The 25,835-nt window shown below is 33.9% G+C and overlaps 1 protein-coding gene across 2 annotated transcripts in view; it reads left to right on the forward strand.

Annotated features, from left to right (window-relative positions):
* LOC145252560 (adhesion G-protein coupled receptor G6-like) overlaps positions 1–25,835 on the forward strand; it is a 283,790-nt gene that overhangs the window by 89,814 nt on the left and 168,141 nt on the right. Inside the window, exons 3-4 of one of the 2 annotated variants that reach the window (XM_080112126.1) lie at positions 12,043–12,297; positions 15,741–17,528. In XM_080112126.1, the coding sequence (XP_079968252.1) occupies positions 12,043–12,297; positions 15,741–17,528 (2,043 nt within the window). The remainder of the gene's footprint in view (positions 1–12,042; positions 12,298–15,740; positions 17,529–25,835) is intronic. The other variant, XM_080112127.1, reaches the window with a different exon arrangement.

A 25,835-nucleotide genomic window follows, 5' to 3' on the forward strand; every position in this document is an offset into this window, starting at 1 on the left:
AATTTCCATTTTACAACGTCTTTTTACCTTACATTAGTGGTTTATTATCATTATGTCCATTTGGTATAATGGTACGAGTGTTCGTTAACGAGTCAAGAGACGAGGGAGTCTATGCTCGGTCGATTCATATCAAAAAGTTTTACAATTGTGCTTGACCTCCTCCTTTGCTAAAGACCCAACATTATAAGGGGAGTGTCAAGGCCAAGTAGGGTAATCTGGGGAATGGAGTGGTGACTCCCCTACACCTCGATGTAGCAACTAATGAACAGTAGCCTTCGGATCGCCCTCAACTATAGTCGGTCCGGCGCTTTTTCGTTATTGTGGAGAAATTTGAAAATTGAAATATTGAATTTCAAGTGAAATCAACGGTATCTACTGAATTGCCATGTCGAAGTAATGAACATATCCAAAAATTACGAAAAACGATAAGATAGAAAATTAATTATTAAAGAAAATAGTTTTCGAAGAAAGTAGCAATTATATCTTACATAATAACTAAAGAGCGCTTATATTAGCAGGGGAGGTAATTCATATTATAAAACTGTATAAAACTTGTGTTAATTTTGAGGAAGTTTTTGAAATGAACTTGAATACATTGAATCAGCAGGATAACTTTTTTCAGCTAATAAAAATTTTCAAATAAAAACGCAAACTATGAATTATATGTTATGTTCATTTTGTTATTTGTTATCTGTTTAATTTTATTAAATCCTTCTTTATTAACATTACAAACTATGAGTTATTTCCCTTGTGTTTACATCACATGTTACACTTGACAAAACAAACATGGCCGAAATCGTGTTTTCTTTTAATTATAGAAATACATATTTTATGTAATATTCAAGAAATATTTAACTAACTATGACATGACGGTTAGATAGATAACATTGCTTATTATTGAAATTTACAACAAAAAAAAGTAAGTAGGTATCATTGCTTTGTAAAGAAAACTCAATTTTCCGGCTGTCGGATTTCGCTAAAATAACGAAGAAGTACCGTCGGTCACTTAGCTTCGGTTTCGTCATCATTAGGTGTTTGGGAGAGTTTTGTTTGTTTGTGTTTTGTTTTTAGTATTTTTGTGTTGCTGCTTTGTTGGGGTGTAGTTGTTTTACTGTAAAGTCTTTTGCGGGTGATTACTTAATGGCGAAATATTATACCTATTATACACAAGCCATTGAAGACAAGTAATCGAACACAAATCTTATTAATAGACTCATCGTAAGAACCGTACAAGCATATCTAATAAATGCCCTGTCACTTTTGCTCGAAGTACAAGGTATGTAGAAAGTAACTTCCTATTATTAAATTATTACTGAAATATCATTCTTAAAAAGAATTCAATATGAACGCCAGCATTCGCCAGTTTTTCAAGCCATCTGGAAACCGCATCAACTGATTTCACAGGAAAGTTAGAGTTACTAAGCTGCTTCCCTCCATTTTCTTTTTTTAATCCTTGCATTTTGAAAGCTTCTCAAGCCAGTAGGGGAAGCATCAAATGATTTAACATACATATATTAACGAGTCATCACGTATCTAGATCGCCCGAAGACAAGGTTTAATGATATTAGTCGAGTGTTAGTTGGGTGATGAATCGTATGAAAGGGTGAAAAATATCCACATACCACGCACTCAAAACAATAGTCGAGGCTGAAAACAGCATTTTTCCCCCCTCTCTGTCAGAATCAACGAGGGAACGGGAAAGGAAAGGGAAGAAAGGAGAGAAAAGGGGAAAGAAACTTTTACGCCACCCTGGTATACCAGGGGTTTTCAAGGTTTTCAAAGTGACATTTTAGAGCCACGCAGACCAAAATAAAAAAAAAATGACCTAGACGTATTTTATACGGCTTTGCTCAACAACTTTGCTTTTTTTGTTGTTTTTTTTTAGTGAAACTGGTTCTCCAAAACCTCATCTTTTTATCATTTTCTGAACAAAAAGAAAAACTACCACAACATTTTTCCTGAATATTTTTACGTTTTATATAAGAGCTTCGCGGGCTAGATTAAAGACTTTGGCGAGTCTGTGCTGGCCCGCTGGCCGTAGTTTGGAGACCCCTCCGATAGACAAATTTTGTATGAGAACTGTACAAGCATATCTAATAGAGTTTTTGCAGTTTTTCTCGAAGTAAAACGTGTGTAGAAAGTAATTTCCTATTATTAGATGATCGTCATTTATTACAAGAAATGAATATGATAAGAAAATGTGGTTAAATTTCAGAAAAGTCCCGTGACGCTTGCTGCGGACCTGTCAAACTAAAATCAAACATCATAAAAAACGTATCCAAAACAGGATATTCTCCAAAAGTTTTCTTATTTAATATTAAAATTTATTGAAATTAAAAAAAAAAAAAATCAGGAATATTGTGTAGTTTGGTACTTTTTTTTTATGATATTTGATTTTAGTTTGACAGAGGCCCGCAGCAAAAGTCGGAACACTTTGCTTGAATTTAACCGAAAATTTATGGCATAGAGTTTATTTAAAATTCTGTATGGACACCAGCACTCGACACTAACTTTTCACGCCGCCTGAAACCACCACCAACTGGAAGATGACGGTGATTAAGTGGATAACAACACAAACTGGCTGAACTGAATACGTGTATTAACTGATTTCACAAGCAGCATTTTTATTACTTTTTTATGGTCATTTCACCCCAAACAAGATACAGAGCCACTTAGTCGTGATGGGCTATTATTTTAGGCCAAATTTGCAGGGATACTATTTAGGGAGTTGGGCAGCGAGATGTACTTACACTTGAACCTCTGCATGTCAGTACAGTAAGGGAAGCAGAGGACCGGGAGAGAATTTCCAAAGTTGCGCAGTCCGGTGGAAAAACTATTCCAGTAGAAGACTTTAGTGCATCTACGAATCTCTACTGTGTAGGGGTGGGATTTTGCTGCTTATTGGGTTTGTCGAGAGTATTATCGTCGAAAGGGTATTAGTGCTATGAGTTCGTTAGAGCACTTGCCATTGAAATACTTGTAAAACAGGCACAAGGATGCCACGTTTCGACCATGGAACAGGGGTTGGAGTTTAGTTGATTGTTCAAGACCTATTAGGTTGGCGACTCTTTTTTTTTACCTTGTCTATGAGCGAGAGACTAGTGGCAGATGCACCAACCCTCACGTGGCAACAATACTCCATGCATGAGCGATACAGGATAATCTCAGGTGTGAGTAGCCTTTTAGCACGATAGAGAGAGCCTACCTCCCTCGCAGCAGCCTTGGCAATTGCCTCAATGTATTTGTTTCATCCATGTTGTCTGTGAATGTTAACCCTAAGAGCTTGAGGGAACATGATTATGAATATTATGAAAGGATTTAAAAATGTCTACATACCGTCCGCTCAGCAAAATAGAAGCCGACTCAGAAGACAGCAAGTTATTCAATTCCATAAACGATGTTTCTGAGAAAGAGGGAATGCTTGTTGTTTATAACTGTCAATCTATCGATCTAATTTTTTATGGAAATCGCTCCAGACAAGGCATAAAGCTACTTGATGTAAAATTTCACGGCTGAAAACTTACTAACGAAAAGTGTTAGATGGAATAGATTCTTACCCAGAAAACAGCAACTCTTCCCTCTTTGTCAGAAACATTGCTCACTAATTTGTGTTCCAGTGCCAAGTTGCCATTATTCAGGGTTGGTTGCCTGACAATAACTAAATTGTCCAAATGTAATTAAAATTATACTGCTGAGTACTAGCCAGTTTAGTGACGTTCTTTCCAAGGTTTTTATTCCAGGAGTGGAGAGTAAAATCTTCTATATTACTATCGCATAGATAAACCTAAGTCTCCACTTTCCCTACACATTCACGCAATAGAGAATTGAATGTGTCGCTAACACATATACGTAATCAGAACATATATAAACTCATACCATTGAATTAAACTACCCAAAAAGTGTTTATATTGCGTAAGAAATCAGTTATGTAATATTGTGTCTTGGCATTAAATAATCAAAAGATATGCCGTAAAACCGAACACTAAACTAAAACAAAGCGATAAAGGTATATAGTGTGAGTATATATATATATATATATATATATATATATATATATATATATATATATATTCTTTTTTCACTCCAAATAAGGCATATTGCCATTTGGACATAAGCGTTACTATTTGATATCACGCTTAACAGTCGATTGTTGGAAGAGTTTGGTGAGATGTCTGTTCACATTACATTTAATCTTCTGCATTTTGCTGCAGTCAGAGAAGCAAAGAAACAGGGAGAGAATTCTAAAGTCTAGCAATCCGAGAGAAATAAGCTATTAGAGTAGAAGGTTTTCCGGTATCTAGTGACATCAACAGTGAAGAGGTGAGATTTTGCTACTCGTCAGGTTAGTCGAGAGTAGGAACGTAGGGGAAGAGACAGGCGCTATGAGTGCATCAGAACACATTAAAGCGCTCGTAAAACTGGCACAAGGGTGCAACATTGCGACGATGTGTTAGGACGTGGACCATGTAGCTTGTGATGACTTTTGATATGAGTGAGAGACACGCGGGAAATAAATGCCGTGAAAATATTAAGAATGAAAGAAAGGAAAGACATGTAATCAGAGTTGAGCGACCAAGAGGTTTGAATCTATTCCAGATGTCGGACCCGTTTGTGCCATGGTTACGTCTATGGAGTCGTATACACTGTGGCCATTTTTAGAGTGGTACTTCCCCGTTTGTTGACGTTTCATATTTGCGTCCGAGTTTTTCGACTTCTTCTTCTTCTTCTTCTTCTTCTTGTCTTTTGTACTATAACTCGTTTTTTATATCTTTTCCTTTGGTTTTCATTAGCAAATACTATTACTGTTATTCCTTCCATTAATTTTTTCGACTTTTTTATATTAATTATTACGAAATAATAATGCTTTTCTTTTATTTCTTCCTTTGGTTGCGTTTGGTCACACCCCATTCTACTCCCACCCCTTCTTCTTCTTCTTCTTCTTCTTCTTCTTCTTCTTCTTCTTCTTTTTCCTGCTTTATCATCATCATCATCATCATCATCTGTTTTCCTTTTTCGTCCTTTTCTTCTTTTATTTTCCTTTTCTTTTTCTCTCGCTTTTTTCTATTAGTTCTTCTCTTCATTTTCAGTCTTCTTTTCCTTTTTATTTTGTTTTTTTTTTTGTATTCTTTTTCGTTCCCGTCTTTTCCCTTTTCTTTCTTTCTTCTTCTTCTTCTATCATCATTGTAATGTAATTGCGTTACGTAAACAACCATCAAGCTATTTGCTACCAACCGTTTACTTTCGTTGCAATTTAAGAGACACTATGTTTCATTCAGATTCCCGTACGCTCTATCTTCCCTGTGCCTTGTATCTTTTCAGTGCAGGTCTACCTAGATCATTTCTTTCTCTGCCTTTCTATTCTCTGGAACTTTTCACGACTGTTTTCCATGATACGAACACATGCAGGTTCCATTGCGTATTGACTCTGGGGTGGGTCAGATTATGATTTTTCTCATATATCTGCCCCGCCAGTCTCCGGTCCCTGGAGTCATCTTATTATATTCCATCGATATTTCTAGCTCTTAATCGTTCTACGATTTTGTTCTAGCGGAGGATGGGGCATCCTACAGGATGCCAGATATTCATACGCTATCTCATACATTCCAACATGAGATCTTTTTTTAAGATTTTAACCTTCCCTTTAAATGCAATTGTTTGTATATCTCTTGCACTTGGTTCACCGGGTATATTTGTCAGGTAGTTTTTTAAATTCTTTTTCGTGTGCCCGGTTGCTCCTATAATTACTGGAATGATAAGAGATCTTCCTAAGATCCCATTGTTTTTTGTTTTTTTTTCACGTCGGACATAAGATCTTAGGATTTCGCTATATCTCAGCTCTGTTTAACCTAGCATGATTGGAGGACATTAACTTCTACTAAGGTTGCTTCTTCCTAATTCTGGTGCCATATCACTATGTCAGATTTAATAGTTTCGTTTTGACCCGTGATCAGCTAATGTCTTCTGTTTATGTGGGTTGGTTTCCGCACTCGGTGATTTTCTTAATATTTCACCTGTTTTTATCAGTGTTGTGTTTTGTATGGTGTTGTTCCTTTCTTTGATTTCAAATTTCTCCCATTCATTTTTCTAAGATTTTAAAACTATTCCTAGTACTCTTATAATTATTGGTTTTTTTATGCAGCTTTTTTGTACCCCTATATTGAATACATCTATCTGACAAAATTATTATTATTATTATTGCTTTTTTTTGCTGAGTATTTGTACACTAGTTATTACCTGTGAGCCATGGCTGATAAAGAAAAATCTAATTTATAAAACTCACTATGTATGTGTGTCTGTCTCCATTCTTTTTTTTAAACTGAAGAGCGGCAGGAGGTAGGTCAAATGATTGCAATTTTTTTGTGGACCGTTCTTATTTGGATCTTTAGTCGGTAACAATAGATGCTAAATGATCAAAATCTAAGATAATGGGAACTTGGCAGGAGTAAGTTGACTGTACGTGTTATTTGTACACATGCGTGAATATATACATTGATACGTTAAAGTTGGTTCAGTTTTAACTATTTCTTGTAAACCTGACGATAGGTCAAATCCTAACGACTAAGGCTGAGTGCTATATATTTTGGTTTGGATACTAACTTGATCTAATTATATGTTTTTGGTTTTGATCCTAACTTGATCTAATTATATATTTTGGTTTTGATCCTAACTTGATCTAATTATATATTTTGGTTTTGATTCTAACTTGATCTAATTATGTTTTTGGTTTTGATCCTAAATTGATCTGATTATATATTTTGGTTTTGATCCTAACTTGATCTAATTATATATTTGGGTTTTGGTTCTAACTTTATCTAATTATATATTTTAGTTTTGATCCTAATTTTATCTAATTATATATAATGGTTTTGATCCTAACTTGATCTAATTATATGTTTTGATTTTGATCCTAACTTGATCTAATTATATATTTTGGTTTTGATCCTAACTCGATCTAATTATATTTTTTGGTTTTAATCCTAACTTGACCTAATTATATGTTTTGGTTTTGATCCTAACTTGATCTAATTATATATTTTGGTTTTGATCCTAACTTGATCTAATTATATATTTTGGTTTTGATCCTAACTTGATCTAATTACATATTTTGGTTTTGATCCTAAATTGATCTAATTACATATTTTGGTTTTGATTCTAACTTGATCTAATTATATATTTTGGTTTTGATCCTAACTTGATCAAATTATATATTTGGGTTTTGATTCTAACTTTATCTAATTATATATGTTAGTTTTGATCCTAATTTTATCTAATTATATATTTTGGTTTTGATCCTAACTTGATCTAATTATATGTTTTGGTTTTGATCCTAACTTGATCTGATTATATATTTTGGTTTTGATCCTAACTTGATCTAATTATATATTTTGGTTTTGATCCTAACTTGATCTAATTATAATTTTTGGTTTTGATCCTAACTTGATCTAATTATATATTTTGGTTTTGATCCTAACTTGATCTAATTATATATTTTGGTTTTGATCCTAACTTGATCTAATTATAATTTTTGGCTTTGATCCTAACTTGATCTAATTATATATTTGGGTTTTGATTCTAACTTTATCTAATTATATATTTTAGTTTTGATCCTAATTTTATCTAATTATATATAATGGTTTTGATCCTAACTTGATCTAATTATATGTTTTGGTTTTGATCCTAACTTGATCTAATTATATATTTTGGTTTTGATCCTAACTCGATCTAATTATATTTTTTGGTTTTAATCCTAACTTTACCTAATTATATGTTTTGGTTTTGATCCTAACTTGATCTAATTATATATTTTGGTTTTGATCCTAACTTGATCTAATTAGATGTTTTGGTTTTGATCCTAACTTGATCTAATAACATATTTTGGTTTTGATCCTAACTCGATCTAATTATATATTTTGGTTTTAATCCTAACTTGACCTAATTATATGTTTTGGTTTTGATCCTAACTTGATCTGATTATATATTTTGGTTTTGTATTCTAACTTTATCTAATTATATATGTTAGTTTTTATCCTAATTTTATCTAATTATATATAATGGTTTTGATCCTAACTTGATCTAATTATATGTCTTGGTTTTGATCCTAACTTGATCTAATAACATATTTTGGTTTTGATCCTAACTTGATCTAATTACATATTTTGGTTTTGATTCTAACTTGATCTAATTATATATTTTGGTTTTGATCCTAACTTGATCTGATTATATATTTTGGTTTTGTATTCTAACTTTATCTAATTATATATGTTAGTTTTTATCCTAATTTTATCTAATTATATATAATGGTTTTGATCCTAACTTGATATAATTATATGTTTTGGTTTTGATCCTAACTTGATCTGATTATATATTTTGGTTTTGATCCTAACTTGATCTAATTATATATTTTGGTTTTGATCCTAACTTGATCTAATTATATATAATGGTTTTGATCCTAACTTGATCTGATTATATATTTTGGTTTTGATCCTAACTCGATCTAATTATATATTTTGGTTTTAATCCGAACTTGACCTAATTATATGTTTTGGTTTTGATCCTAACTTGATCTAATTATATATTTTGGTTTTGATCCTAATTTGATCTAATTATATATTTTGGTTTTGATCCTAATTTTATCTAATTATATATTTTGGTTTTGATCCTAACTTGATCTAATTATATGTTTTGGTTTTGATCCTAACTTGATCTAATTATATATTTTGGTTTTGATCCTAATTTGATCTAATTATATATTTTGGTTTTGATCCTAACTTGATCTAATTATATATTTTGGTTTTGATCCTAACTGGATCCAATTATATATTTTGGTTTTGATCCTAACTTGATCTAATTATATGTCTTGGTTTTGATCCTAACTTGATCTAATTATATATTTTGGTTTGGATCCTAACGTGATCTAATTATATATTTTGGTTTGGATCCTAACTTGATCTAATTATATATTTTGGTTTGTATCCTAACTTGATCTAATTATATATTTTGGTTTTGATCCTAACTTGATCTAATTATATATTTTAGTTTGGATCCTAACTTGATCTAATTATATATTTTGGTTTTGATCCTAACTTGATCTAATTATATATTTTGGTTTGGATCCTAACTTGATCTAATTATATATTTTGGTTTTGATCCTAACGTGATCTAATTATATATTTTGGTTTGGATCCTAACTTGATCTAATTATATGTTTTTGGTTTTTATTTCACTCAAATCATACATTTTTTTTTTACTTTGGAAATCACTTATATACATTAGGTACATTATAATAATTAATAGAGAATTGTGTCTATAATTTAATTAAATCTATATAAATTAAAATATCATATTTATGTTTATTTTACAACAGGCCCACAGCTAGTATAATATAGATTGTTACTACTGTTCTCATCTTGAGTGTTATTCACACAACGTTTCGGTTTTGACTGATGAAACGTCCGACCTTCTTTATGTGTGCCTTTCCGAAATCAAAAATTTTTCTGTTAAACTCGATATATCTGTGCCGAATATTCGAACGGAATTCTTAATTAAATCCATGGGGTAGTATGTTTTTTTTTTTTCTATCAGCCGTAATGGATAAAGTTACAGGTAAAATTCAGTTGTAGGTGATACTCTTCTGAGGTTGAAGGTTCAATCTTCAGTGCGAGCAGTACGAAGGCTATAATTGCGAATTACTTTAAATTTCTATTCGGCCTTGGCTAACGGAACAAGAACATGCTATCTCCATGAATTAAATAAAAGAGCCCGTTCGAAATTCTGTGCAAATTTCCGCGTTCAGCAGACAGATTTCCGAGTTTGACGGGACAGATTTGAAGAGGGTCGATGGTTACATCGGCTGAAATGTTGTGCGAATAATATTCGATATGAAAACAGTAGTCAGAATCTATATAATATTTCTCATTGTCTGCTTCACTTTTTCTTGGAAACTACTGGGCCGATTCGTTTGAGATTTTGTGTAGACTCTTTTATGATGAGGTAAAATGATCTAAGTATGATGGTATTTGTTCGAGGCACAGTTAAGGATCAATAAAGATTAATGACCACAATACCACATTTACTCTCACTTTTCTCGGAAACTACTGGGCCAATCTGTTCGGAACTTTGTATGGACCTTTGTTATGATGAGATGTAGTCAAGCAAGTATTATGGTATCTTTTCGAATTAAGGATTAATAGGAATTAATCATCACAATTCCACGTTTACTCCAGAAGTTTGGCATAAGGCACTCATTCTCTATCAACGGGCCATAACTTTTGACCATTTTTTTAACAGGCTACAATTGGAGTAATCCAAATAATACACATTAACTGTAAAATTATTTATCAAAGTAATATGGTTAATGTAGTATCAGAATATATCTGGTTATTACGGGTTATCTCCAATATTCTTGTACGGGCAGTCTGTGACATTTTTCCATTGTACAGATGCCCGACGCAAACTGAAAACCCTGCGATATCATTATACAATCTTTAGACAGAACAGATACTACTCTTGGATCTTGGTTAGAAAATCAAGAAGGTATATTTTAGTTTCACGTACAGCCCAAAAGCGACATCATTTTCTTTTTCTTTTTAATTTTTATTACATTGCATCTTTGGTGATCGGGAGATCCTATTTATTAAAAAGGAGGATAGAAGGTGAACACATACTACGAACATTAAATTAACGTATCTATACCCTAATAATTTAATGTTCGGGTATGTTATCCCTTCTATCTTTCTTTTTAATAAATAGGATCTCCCGATCGAATAATTTATAATTTGTAAACCGTGACACACGTACGTACGTACGTACGTACGTTAAAGTACTACGGTATTTATATATAGATTTGTAAATTTTTCAAGTTTCTTTTTTGTTTTGGGGGTTTTTTTGTTGTTTGTTTTTTTTTGTGCTGTTTTAATTTTTATGTTTGTTTTTGCTTTGCTTTTTTTGTTTGTTTGTTTGTTTTCTTTTTTCTTTTTCTTTTCTTTTTTTTTTTTTTTTTTGGTCTCCCGACAAAAGAAGGGTTTACCTTAAATTCATCCTCGTCCGTTCGTCTGCCCGCACTTTTCTCAATAACTACGCTTTGGAATTTTTTGAAATTTTGTATAAACATTAAACATTATATGAGTAAAAAGTAACAGAGCGTATTTCCCAGGAAAATTCCGGTTGCCCCATAGGGGTGCCTTTCAGGTTAAAATGACTAAAATTGACACTTTTGTGCTTATTAAAAAACATTGATGCCTTGGATTTTTATAGAACTTTCTAAAAATTACAACTAACCGATTTCTATATAATTTTGTTTGTTAATACTTTGCGATAACTCTTGAGTGTGCCCCAGGGGCTCTTTCGGGCTAATAAAAACACTCTATTTTTGGACTCTTTTACCATATTTGTCCAAAACTTTCTGTGTATGTATATTTAGAAGTTCTGCATGGTGCTGAACTCAAATTTAAATACGTTAAGGCCTTGGGGATTTGGGGGGGGCTAAATGGGGGAAGACAAATGATGGACTTGGTCATTTCTTTTTTAGTATGATGCAGAATTTATATTTACACATGTTAAGGCCTCAAACTGTACCGTTTGAACATTTTCACCAGGATTTGACGTCCCCTGGGGACTTTTGGGGATAAATTGGGGGGGGGCAATGCTGAACTTAGTCATTTTTTTTAGGTCTCGTTCACTGTGCACTCACGGGGGACCATGCATGCTTCACTTGTTTTATTTGTTGTTTTTTTTGTTTTGTTTTTTTTCATCACTGGATCTATGTTGGCAATACGTGAGAGGTTTTGAACTTGCATCAAAACATATTTCCTAGTAAAAGGGTTGAAAATGAACAAGAGTAAAATGTTGAACTAATTGTTCTGTGTGCTTTTTATCTGAGAACTAGAATTTGTGACAAGGCTGGAGTGAGACTATGATGAATATTTTGACACAAGTTTAGTGACGGTTGATCAAGCGATGTGAACATTAGGCTATACACATACAAACAAACATAATGTCGCTTGTTATTGATTCAATTAAAATAATGTTTGTTTCTTGTTTCAGCATTATCCAAGTTCTGCACGGTGAAAGAGAGTCACAGCTGGCAGATTTGTTGGAAATATGTGCCGCCATCGTCACAACGGTATGTCTATGATATCCAGGTACGCCACAATGGTTATACACACAACAACTCCGTGGTGGCAGGTACGGAATTTTGCTACAGTAACGCGCTCCTAGACACGTCCGGTAAATACTATTATCGGGTCCAAACCCGACTTGGTTTAGACAAAAGTCCATTCACTGACTGGAGAGAAGCAGGTAAGGTGTTTATTTCATTCGAAGGGGTTATATTTCTTTATATTCTTTGGGATTATTTATATTTATCGGGGGGGATATTATTCTTTGGCGTGTGTTTATATTCTTTAAGGGTTAGTTTATATACTTTGGGATTGCTTATATTATTTAAGAAATTGTTTATATTTAGGGGTGTTTATATTCTTTGGGAGACGAGTCTTTACATTTAGGGGAGAGGCTGGTTTATATTCTTTAAGGAATTGTTTATATAATTTAGGCGTGGGGGATTGTTTATATTTTGGGGGTTATATTCTTTGGGCGGCTTTTTTATATTCTTGAGGGTTTGTTTATATTCTTTCGAAAGTTGTTTATATTTGGGGATGGGCTGACATATTATTTGGGGCTTATTTTTATTCCTGTGGGGCTATAGTCTTTAAGCTTTTTGTATTCTTTGGGGGGTGCCTTTGGGGTATGTTTATATTGTTTGTGAGCTTTTATATTCTTTGGTGGTTTGTTTATTTTCTTTGGGGTTTGTTTATATTCATTGAGGGATATTTATATTCATTTGGGGTTTATTTATATTCTTTTGTGGGGACTTGTTCTTATTTTTAGAGGTATGTATATTGGGGGGCTTATTTATATTCTTTGGAGATCTTTGTATACTTTCTGGATTTATCTATATCCTTTGGGAGGTGTTTATATTCTTTGGGGGTATTTATCTTCTTTGGTGGCTTATTTATTTTCTTTGGTGGGTTGCGAGTTTATAGTATTTGTGGGGATTTTTATTTAGGGGGACTTGCATATTCTTTGGAGGTATTTATATTCTTTGGGACTTATTTATTTGGTGGGGGCGTGTTTATATTCTTTGAGTGTATTTTTATTCTTTGGGGCCTTGTTTTTATTCGTTGGGGATTTATATTCTTTGGGGCTTATTTATTTTCTTTGGTGGGGGACGTGTTTATATTTTGTTTTTTTAGAGGTATTTATACTTTAAGATTTGGTTTATCTCTCCTTATACTATATTAAGCGCTTAAGATTGTTTAAGACTCTTTAATAATTAAACTTAATTTTCTAGAGAGGCGAGAACAGTGGCGCAGTTTATTGGAAAAAAATGTAAACAATACGCTCCCCAATCAGTAGACCGTTAACCCCTCTCTCACTCTTGTCCTTAGCATAAGATTTGGATTTTTGGGTGAACGATATTTTCTTTCTGTCACTGGCACGTACATCATAGAAAATTTTCTTTCTTTTGTTTTCTTTTTTCTAGACAGGCACCGTAATTTCTTCTATTACTAAAACTAATTATAATAACGAGAAATGAACACTCAATAACAAACCTCACTAGCGAACCATTACTGAGAGCTCAGAGAAGTGAACGCTCGCCAAGAATCGATTGGCAAATCGTGCGATGGACCAGCGCACATAGATATTTAAGTGGCCTTTGTAGATTATGTTTGAATGAAAAGCTAGAAATTTTAAATATTTCAGATCCCCAAACTACTAAATTGGAGAAGCGAAATAGCGATTAACTGTAGATATAGATTAAACTTTACTTCTATAAAACTATAAAATAAATAAATAAAATAAGAAATAAAGACTTTTCACTGATATCATCCCAGAGAAGTAAATAAAAAGAAACTGTGGTCTTTTATAAGAAGATAAAATGTTAACGTATTTTTGTATTTTTTTTCTCAGAATAATACACTAACAACTTCTAGTCTGTATACACATCAGTCTCTTCGTAAATTTAAGGTTTGGTTTGTCTGTCCTTACAGCATATCAACCGTTTAACATTGTTTTACTACTTGAGCATAATGTGTAAAATGGGGTGAGATTCTAGATAAGCGCCGTAATTATAAATAAAAATTAAATGAACGCTTAATAACACACATCACTAGCGAATAATTACTGAGAGCTCAAAAAAGCGAACGCTCGCCAATAATCGATTGGCAAATATTACGATGTACCAAAGCAGTCAGATATTAAACCCGTATAGATTATGTTTGAATGAGTAGCTAGAAATTTTAAAAGAAGACTATTTAATACTTGAACATAATGCGTATAATCAGGTGAGAGAAGTTATGCAGTGTGAGTAGAAAGATAAGTACCTAGCTTCTTAGTCAGTAAACCGTTAGCTCCTTTCTATAACCGAGTCCTTAGCATAAGAATCGGACTCGCCCTACAGGGTGGAACGATAAATTTGTCGCCTTAAAGAAAACAACACTAAAGCTTTATTTTAAAACTTTTATTGAAAAAATAAATTCAAGTAATTTTATTATGTAGTAGAGCTGAATCTATTCAATGTAGCCGCCTTCAGCCTCAATCACCCCCTCAATACGGGTTCGAAATATATATACATATATATACACGGAGGATCCACTGTTTGAAAAGCACTTATAAAGAATCTAAGTTTAACAGTTTAAAAGACAAAACGAGTGCAAAATTGGTTTTCATAAACATTTTTATTTATTAAAAAATTAAATTGAAAAAAAAAAAACAATATTCAATTTCTAATTGTGAAATATTCCTCTTCAGGAAATACAGACAATCGTGTCATGGTGAAGGGGGGTAACTCCTGGGACGTTCTCAGAGGTGTGAAATTTAGGCTGAATGAGATTTAAATGGGTCAAATAATAATAAGAGAACCACTGTTTGAAAATCACTCGATATTAAGAATTTAAGATTTAACGGTTGAAAAGGCTAGACGCGTGAAAAATAGAGTATAATAAAATTAAATCGAAATTTCTTTCTTTTTTTCCCCCTATTTTCCTCGATATTTTTTCCATTCGCCGAGCGGTCTTTTTAATTACAGCTGGCATGTTGTATAAAATGGCGCCCAAAAGTTGTTGTTCAGTCATATTCTTCTCAAGCGCTTTCTGTCGGTGCGTCCGATTATCATCAGGAGCGATCGTTGTTTTTATTGTTTAGGTTTCTTTTCGTTTGAGGCTTAGTGTATTTATAGTTTATATATATATATATATATATATATATATATATATATATATATATATATATATAAAGGTGGATGCAGCAGTGTTAGGGGCGAATTATTTTTATTTCATCACATGCGGAAACGGTGGCACCTTATAAATACACCAAGCCTCAAAGGAAAAGAAAACGATAACAACAATCGCCCCTGATGATGATCGGATACATCGATAGAAAGCGCTTGAGAAGAATATGGCTGAACAACAACTTTTGGGTGCCATTTTATACAACATGCCAGCTGAAATTAAGAAGATCACTCGGCGAATGGAAAAGATATCCAGAAAAAATCGGAAAAAGGAATAACTCTTTCGTGTTCAATCAGACGTGCTTGAAAAATATCTTGCTGCGAATATATATATATATATATATATATATATATATATATATATATATATATATATATATATATACACACACAATAATCCTTTCATTTTAAAAGGTTAAAATGTGAATATTTATGTTTACCTTCCATATTGCAGTTGATAAGGGTCCGGATTGTGAAATATTTGATCCGTGTAGCGTCCTCCACCCGTGTGACAACGGAGGATCATGCCTCACTAAGCCTAGTGAAAGTCATGCTCTTGGAGACCGTTATACCTGCATCTGCCCTCGCGGTTGGGAAGGAACCGACTGCCGAACGCGTGACCTGTGCGTGTACAACACTTGTAAGAACCACGGTACCTGCATCATGATGACTCCCAATCGTACCCGCTGTGTGTGTCCTGGTGGATTTTCGGGTGAGTTTTGTGAATTTTCCGACCTTTGCTTTTCGAATGACTGCCTCAACAACGCCACGTGTCAAGTGGTTAAGAACACCCATTACGAATGCCTCTGCCCGCCGTTCTATATCGGGCTGAGATGTGAGAAACGCGATCCGTGTTATTTGTCCCCATGCAGACACGGCAAATGCATCGCCATCAATGATAAAAGCTATCGCTGTCGGTGTGACAGGGGCTACACTGGTCCATCATGTGAAATCGCCAACATTTGCATCTTATCCGATCCATGTAAGCATGGTGGGTCGTGCATACCAAACAACACCACGCCCGGCACATACACCTGTGTGTGCACTGAACATTACACTGGAACTAACTGCACGCAGCTGAATCCTTGCAAATTTATCACATGCGAAAACGGTGGCACCTGTTTTATCAGCGACAAACCTGGCCAGCACTGCAAGTGCCTGCGTGGTTTCATTGGCGGTGAATGCCAAAGAGAAGACACCTGCTATCTTAAACAGCCATGCAAAAACGGCGCCACTTGCACCATGAATGATGATAATTCTTATATCTGCCATTGTACGAACGGATTTACGGGTCACCATTGCGAACTCATCGACCCATGCGCTAATGGTTCTTGCAACCCTGAGAAGTCCAACGGTTGCATTCGAGTATCAGACACAAAATACAGATGCAACTGCTTAGAGAACTACACGGGCGACCTTTGCGAGACTGCCATCAGCGATTGTCTAGATAACCCATGCAGAAACAACGGCTCCTGTATTGTTAACGATACTCAACCAGGTTACCGATGCCTTTGCAAACCGGGATTTTACGGTGTACACTGTGACGAAATTGATCAGTGCAGAGACCACGATTGCAAAAATGGAGCCACGTGCCGCGGTCTCAACGATGGGACATTTCGATGCTATTGCCCAGCAGGATTTTCCGGAACCCGCTGCGAGACTCTGACTTTTTGTTCTAGCACCACGTGCTTGAACGGGGCGAATTGTAGCAACGGGGCACGGCCAAGCGACACTGTGTGCTCTTGTCTTCCGGATTATTACGGACGGCAATGTGAATTCTTCGAATTCTGCTCCCCGGAGAACAACGCGTGCCTGAACCAAGGGAAATGCGTAATAGACTACAATAACGCAACGTCTCTTCTGGCCGGCAAACAGGACGACGACGAAGTGTACTCGATCAATAAGACAAGGGAGAAGAAAAAGCGACCCAGGCGCGAACCTTCAGATCCATATACAGGACACAACGTCTACAACGAGTTTCACTGTGTATGCCCGAATGGTTACGACGGCGAATTTTGCGAAAAGAAAATCGAGGAACAACTCTGCAACTCTGGTGAAGGCTGCTTTAACGGAGGCAGCTGTTTGCCGACGGGTCTTTGCAACTGCCCTGCCACTTACACGGGGGATTACTGCGAGCAGTCCTTAAATGCATGCGCTTCCCAACCTTGCCTCAACGGTGGGTCTTGTACACCCCAAGCCAACGATTCTGGATTTACTTGTAGCTGCATGTCTTTTTATCAAGGTAAGCTTCAAACGTTAAATATTTGCGCTTCTGCTCGCCCGGCCGCTCTATCAGCTAACAACTTCACCGTCTCCTGAACCCACAAGATTTAACATCATTCGACTAACCAAAGCAATCATACATCACTTACAGCTAGGCTCAGTATTGTGCGGGTCTAAAACATATACTTATAGATTTTGTATACATTTTTTTTTTTTTTGCAGGTTTCCTATTTTTATTATATCCCAACAACAACTCCACAATAACTGAATCACCTTATTGTGGATTAAAACCCTCTGCTAACATTCCCACACTCCCGCAAAAAAAAAATGAGATTCTACATTTTAGAAAATTACGCGTGCCACCTTAAACCCCGTTTTTTGTTTTTGTTTTTTTAATTTATCATAGGGGATTGCTTTCGCATATAAATTTAAAAAGGATCACCCAATTTCGGACTATTCTAGCGTTTTATGGCAGCTGACTACTTTTCTTCTTTTTTTTTTAGCGCGGAGATGCTATTTGGGATAAATACTGTGCTTTATAGGAGGGGGAGTAGAAGTAGTTTTAAGTTTTTACCTACGGTTTTATGATCTTACCTGTCTGACTTTATATTATTTAATAAAATCAGTATTTTCTATATAATATTCCTCTTAGTATGTCTGTTTTCCCCCACTTTTTCTTGGAAACTACTGGCCTAATCTAGCTGAAATTTTGCATAGACCTTTTTATGATTAGGTGCAGTGAACAAAGTATTATGACATTCGTTCGATGCAGAGTTAGGAATTAATAGGAATAAATACGGATTTGTATTTAATGCAAAAGCACGTATTTAACATATTCAACCACCAATTTGACATAAAACACTCATAACAAGTCAACGGGCTATAATTTTTGCCCGTTTTTTAACGGTTGAAAAGTGTAGTATATTAATCATCATCATCATCATCATCATCATCATGCAGTTCGTCAATCTTAACGATGACTAGTTGGAGCCTCAGTGGTTTATCCCTCGGTGTTGGACTTTCCACCTTGGCTCCAAACTTGCTTGCTCAGTTTAGGTGCAGTATCTGTTGCGCATCAGATAGACACCCTCTGAAACTCCAATGCTCATGTCCAGTGGAGCGGACCTGCGACAACTGGCAGCAGAGGAGGCCGCAGCTTCTGGCCAAAAGTAATCTCAGTGAGGTAAACAGTCGCCCTATCGTGTCCGCTAATACGTCTTTTTTTTGGGGGGGGATGAGGTTCCATAGCTTTTTTAGGAAAACTACAAAGCAATGGGATTTGAGTTCCCATCTCTTAGCCTTTTGCTGTGATAAGGCCCACAGGGCAGTGGTGTTTCATTACATAGTATATTAATAGTTATTAATAAATACCGAAGATGTCTTTAAGATTGAATAATACTTTTATTTATTAATTTACTTTTCCTATATTCCTTTTTTTTTCTTGACTTTTATTTGCGCTAAATAAGGCGCATTGTTAATGAGCAGTAAATATACGTAAAGGGTCATTGTGATTAGGAGACATACCTTTAGACATAAGTGTGAACTGATGTAGCTAGATATTTGTTCACATTACATTTAAATTTCTGTATGTTAGTAGAGTCAGTGAAACAGTGAGCAGGAGAGTATTCTAAAGACTAACAGTTCGAAGAGAAAAGTATAACAGAAACCTTTTCGATATCTAGGGACTTTTACAGTGTCGGCGTGGGGATATTTTGGAGAACTTGTCAGGGTTATTTTCGGCGAAGGGGCAGGGGTAACGAGAGCAGCAAGTTAGACGGAGTATATTCAATTAAAATACATGTAAAACAAGCAGAGGATATGCAACATCGCGGAGAGAGAACAAGGGCTGGAGCTTAGTAGACAGTGTGGGGCCGATTAGATTAAAGATTGACCCCTGTCTAAAAAGGAAATACTGGTGGTTGGTTGTTTATTTAGTTAATCATTGAGTTATTCATTTAGTTGTTCATTTAGTTAGTTATTTAGTTATTTATTTAGTTGTTCATTTAGTTATTTATTTAGTTATTTATTTAGTCGTTGACTTAGTTGTTTATTTAGTTATTTATTTAGTTGTTCATTTAGTTGTTTATTTAGTTATTTATTTAGTTATTCATTTAGTTATTTATTTAGTTATTCATTGAGTTATTCATTGAGTTATTCATTTAGTCATTCATTTAGTTATTTATTTAGTTATTCATTTAGTTATTCATTTAGTTATTTATTTAGTTATTCATTTAGTTGTTTATTTAGTTATTCATTTAGTTATTTATTTAGTTATTCATTGAGTTAGTGATTTAGTTATTCATTTAGCTATTTATTTAGTTATTCATTTAGTTATTTATTTAGTTATTTATTTAGTTATTCATTGAGTTATGTATTTAGTTATTTATTTAGTTATTTATTTAGTTATTCATTTAGTTATTTATTTAGTTATTTATTTAGTTATTTATTTAGTTATTCATTGAGTTAGTGATTTAGTTATTTATTTAGTTATTTATTTAGTTATTCATTTAGTTATTTATTTAGTTATTCATTTAGTTGTTTATTTAGTTATTCATTTAGTTATTCATTTAGTTGTTTATTTAGTTATTTATTTAGTTGCTGATTTAGTTATTTATTTAGTTATTTATTTAGTTGTTTATTTAGTTGTTTATTTAGTTGTTCATTTAGTTGTTTATTTAGTTATATATTTAGTTGTTTATTTAGTTATATATTTAGTTATTTATTTAGTTATTCATTTAGTTATTTATTTAGTTATTCATTTAGTTATTTATTTAGTTATTCATTTAGTTATTTATTTAGTTGTTTATTTAGTTGTTTATTTAGTTGTTTATTTAATTATTTATTTAGTTGTTTATTTAGTTGTTTATTTAGTTGTTTATTTAGTTGTTTATTTAGTTATTTATTTAGTTGTTTATTTAGTTGTTTATTTAGTTGTTTATTTAGTTGTTTATTTAGTTATTTATTTAGTTATTTATTTAGTTATTCATTTAATTATTTATTTAGTTATTCATTTACTTATACATTTAGCTATTTATTTAGTTATCTATTTATTTATATATTTATTATTATAACGACCTTTTGCTTTCTCCAACTATATTCCATCTGTCAACAAGCTTATTAAATGTCTCGCTTGTAAAATTCTTTAGGTTTTGTTGTAAAATATGAATCTAACTCATGTTCAATCTCCTCACGTGACGTTAATCTAAAGTCATCTAAATGGTTTTTGTTGTCCACGGAACAAGTGATAATCTGAGGGAGCTAAGTCAGGAGAATATGCAGGATGGGGCAAGATTTCCCAACGAAATTCTCTTCGGGGAGCTTTACCCAGTAGCACTGTGTGAGGACGAGCATTATCATGATGGAAGATGACTATTTCTGTTGGTTAAAGATGGTCGTTTTACAGTCAAGATGGGTGAGAATGTTGCAGCAAAAATATGAATGATGCTGTAATAATCTGAAAGAAAAAAAATTTTTTTTTTACATGGAGGTCACCACTTATCAAGGCCCGGAAGCCACTCGGGGATAAGGGTTATTGCGTGTACAGTAATCAATGGGATAATATCGTAGTAATCGTCAGCATTGGAGATTCGACAGAGTGTCTTACTTAAGGGGGCGGTTTGTCAGGAATTTGTTTATTTTGGACTTGAAGACATCCAAGTTGTAGTCAGGTGGGAAACAAATAAATTAATCATGGTGATATGTTTATGTAATAACAAATAAATATAAAATAAATTACAATGGTTTAAAGTGTTGTGTGCGCGCGCGCGTGTGTGTGTGTGTGTGTGTGTGTGTGTGTGTGTGTGTGTGTGTGTGTGTGTGTGTGTGTGTGGCGGCACTAACCCTATTTGGGTTTAACCGGGATTTCTCCGAAGGAGGAAGTTCCATGGGAGTATGAAATTCACAAGCAGTCCTCACTCGCATGTATATCCCCGTTCGGGGAGATGACAATGTTAAGTTTTTGCAACTCTTGCAGGGAGGTGTTGACGTCCTCCTACATACAGTGCCTGGAATTCCCAAATTGGTCACCCATTTTAGTAATGACCGTCAGCCAACCAAACCGATAAAAGTGCTAAATAATAATCAGTAATAAGTGAAATTTTTCTGGGAGTGGAAAGTCCGATCATCAGTGTAGGCGATACTTGGAATACAACCACGGATTACTTAAGACTTCTACTCAGTCATGGCGGACGAAACGAGAACAAGCTACTTCTCGTTGTATTAGATAAAGGATTCCGTTCGGAATTCTGTACATATTCGTGTGTTTGACATAGACATTCCCGAGTTCGACAAGATGCAACTGAAGAAGGTTGGGGTTACATCGACCGAAAATTTGCGAGAATAAGAAAAACAACCGAGATGAAAACAACAGTCTGACTAATCGGCATAATACAAATTATTAATCCCTATCTCAAAAAAAACCCGGAAAAATCCATATTAAGCATGTAGAAATGTATATAAAACACTAGGAATGAAACAACCGTAATTTTTAAGATCCAATCGAAAAATCAGACAGTATTTTCCGAACAACTTAATACGATAAATGATTTTTGGTACTTGTACAGTTTAATAAAGACATTAAAAAATGAAAATATTGAAAAAAGGTTATATTGTATGTATTTTTTATGGAATGAAGTTCTCCGGAAAAAAATTTCATCAAGTATTTTTTTTTTTTTTTTTTTTTTTACAGAGAAAAAACAATTTCTTATGATACCGAGCAAAAGGTTCGATTTTTAGGAAGAAAAGCTAGTATTAAAGATGGGGAGGGGGTGTCGGCGCTTTAAATTGAGTTTATCTCCCTATGGCGTGTTCACAAAATTCCAAGATGTCCGCCTTCAACGCGCTGTCATAAAAACGTGTTTTTCGCTGTAAAAAAAAAAAAAAAAAAAAATACTCGATCAAATTAAGTGATTTTTTTTCGGGGATCTTCATCCCAAAACGGCTACGTACAATATAACCTTTTTTCAATGTTTTCATTTTTTTAATGTCTTCATTAAACTGAACAAGTGCCGATTTTTTATTTATATATTTATAACTAATATCTAATATATTTTCCACACGTCACGTTTTAACAGCACTTTTAACCTTTTTGTAATATCTACTTTTTGCATGTGATGATAATCTATTCTAAATTTCTCTTTGGTGTTTTTTTTTTTTCTGTTTTTTTTTGTTTTTTTTTTTTTGTTTTTTGTTTTTTTATTTTGTTTTTTTGTTTGTTTGTTCTGTTTTTTGTTTTGTTTTGTTTTTTTTTTTTCTCCCCAAAAAAGGCACAGTGTCACTTGGACGTAAGGGGGTTATTATTTGGTACCAAATCTTCAGGGGCCATTATAGGGAATTGATCAACGAGTTATCTGTTCTGTTTATACTTGAACTCATGCATGTCAATATAGTCAGAGGAGAAGGGACCCGGGAGGGAATTCCATTCCAAACTCTGGCAGTTCGAAGGAAGAAACTATTTGAGTAGAAGTTTTCCGATATCTAGGATCTCTACTGTGTATGGGGTGGGATTTTGCTGCTTGTCGGGTTAGTCGGGGGTATTTGCAACAAAGAGATGCAAGTGCTTCGATTTGGTCGGGGCACATTCCATTAAAATACTTGTGAAACAAACACAGGCGGTGGGACAGAAATCCGGTTCAAGACATTTTGCTTTCACGCGAGTATTTCGTTCTTTCTGGTCTGATCTGTTATTTGAAATGGTGTAAAGCGAAGATGTCACCCTACAACCGTATTAAATCACATAGTAAGATTTTTAAAGTTAGACCGAAACAGCATTTAAGATGAGTTTTTATTATTTTGTGTGAGAGAGATAATGAATGGCCCTATATTGCCTTTTAGAGTACCTACGGCTGATTTCATAAAATTATTTTTATATGATGGCTTGAATTAAAGATTTAAAATGCAAATATCAAGTATCACGGTTCAATTGTGCTCTAAATAGAAACATTCATTTCGAACGCGCCCCTGTCATATTGAAAAACTATGATTTTATATGCTGGGCTTTTCTACTTGTATAGTGATATTGGATTGAATTTAAGTTTTAAATGAACAAGTCAAGTATTATAGTTAAATTGTACTTTAAACAGAAACATTCGTTTCGAACACATCCCTGTTATATCAAAGAACCTACTGTTGAGTTTATATGCCAGGCCTTTCTGCTTGTGTGGTAATAACATTTCTCAAACGCACTTGTGATGTAAGGCTATATAAGGTGTTAATTTTAATCAAAATCGCCTGTTTCTTCATTCATCGGATTCGTTCGATTATCGATTACCGATACTTATCGAAGATGTTCCGATACAAAATCTATCTAAAAAAAAAAAAAAAAAAAAAAAACCACTGCCAGGCACATAAAATACATTTGTGTGAAAGTTCAAAACATACGGTTCAGCCGTTCAGGAGTCTATAGGAAACTTTCTTTCCTCCCCCACATACACACACATACATACACATACACACAGATATATATATATATATATATATATATATATATATATATATATATATATATATATATATATATAGGAAAATAATTATATCAATAATTATGTCAGCCTTTTAAGACCTCGGTTCTTATTGTTGAGCATTCGAAGTTGAAGTTAAAAGTCGGTCACTTAAGCTTACACGCGCAGATCATGATGTCATAATCATTAGATCACTAACACCGTCTTGACATAAAAAAAAATGTTTAAATTTCAACTATATTTCTCGCTGTTGACGGTGGCCGTGTGGGTTTGTTCCTTGCTAATGGAGTCAGAGATAGCTTCGTTGCCGGGTTCAAATCTCCCGACCGGCGGTATTCGTGACACCCTGCACTGCTGATTTCCAAAAACTTGAAACACTGGTGTCTGTAGGTATTAAAAAATTATATATATATATATATATATATATATATATATGTATATATATATATATATATATATATATATATATATATATAAGTTTTTCTGGTGGGAAGGCTATTGGACGAGGAGATTATTCTTCTACAAGAAGCTCCGAAATTATTACTTTAGTTCCATATCCGTCACTTTTCGAATTTTTCTGGATATACGAGAAAGCCGATAAGCTGATACATCGCATTATTCTATTTTTAGAACTACACCGCTTGCACTGAGTGACATTGAACCAACGCGTTAATGCATACATCATACTATCGCGTAGGGAAATGGTTTGCGGCGATCCTAACGGAACGCAGTATAACGTAATTGGTCTGGAATGAACGTTTCACTTTGTAAAATTTAAGTATGCTAATGACGAATTTTGCATATCCTCGTGGGATGAGTCAGTAATGACACAGGAGGTGGGGGGTTATGTCTATTAGAAGCTCAATAAAGTCCATTTGTAAGTTTAAAAGTTTACGAAAATATTTATATAAGGCATAGAGTGCATCATTTACTATGTTTGTAAAAAGAAGGTAATGGCAACAAAATAATTGGACAAAAAGTGGAGAAAATGGAAGTGGACAAAATGGAAGAACGATAAAACATTGAGGGGATTAAAGTCAAACAAAAAATACAACAAACATGTCAGGAGACATGATGTAAAAACATAAAATTTTAGCGGGTAAAATGTAGACAATAAAGGGCGAAAGAGAAGAAAAAATAGAGAAATTCCAGACAAATAAATGTAAAAACACAAAATGTAAAAAAAAAAAAGAAAAAGATGTAAACAGACAACATGTAAAAAAACCCAAAGAAAATGTAAATGTACACAATGAACTATATAGCCATCCACAGACTGTTTCGCTGTATCACAGCTCTTCAGCGCGACTTGACTAACAAGCGTCTCAAACCAGGTTCGAAACTCGACTGACCAGACGATTCAAACGCTATTACGTCTGCTGCTAAGTATGTAGGTCAAATGATCAACTTGTTCCAAACAGCTTGAGCTCAATTTGTTTACGCAAAGAGAATTGCAATATACGCTAGTGGCAGTTTATTATTTCACTCACCAATATGCTCAACCCAAAATAGGGAGCATTTATAGTCATCCATAGACAAACTGTTTCGCTGTATCGGTGCGGCTAGACTAGCAACTGCCTCAAACCAGCCAGGATCGAAACAACCAGCTTGACTATAGTCAGAGCTTATGGCCGTATATATATATATATATATATATATATATATATATATATATATATATATATATATATATATATTATTATATTATTATTATTATTATTATTACTACTACTACTAATTATTTTAATACTTACGGATTTATGACAGTAGCATTTCATCCTTTCGGAATCATCAGTGCAAAAAGTTACGATTGCTGCCAGTCGTGGGATTCGTGGAATTCCCACGAATTCATAGGATATATATATATATAT

This window comes from Euprymna scolopes, chromosome 29, assembly GCF_053919585.1.
Source record: "Euprymna scolopes isolate OS-2025 chromosome 29, ASM5391958v1, whole genome shotgun sequence".
Lineage (NCBI taxonomy): Eukaryota > Metazoa > Mollusca > Cephalopoda > Sepiida > Sepiolidae > Euprymna > Euprymna scolopes.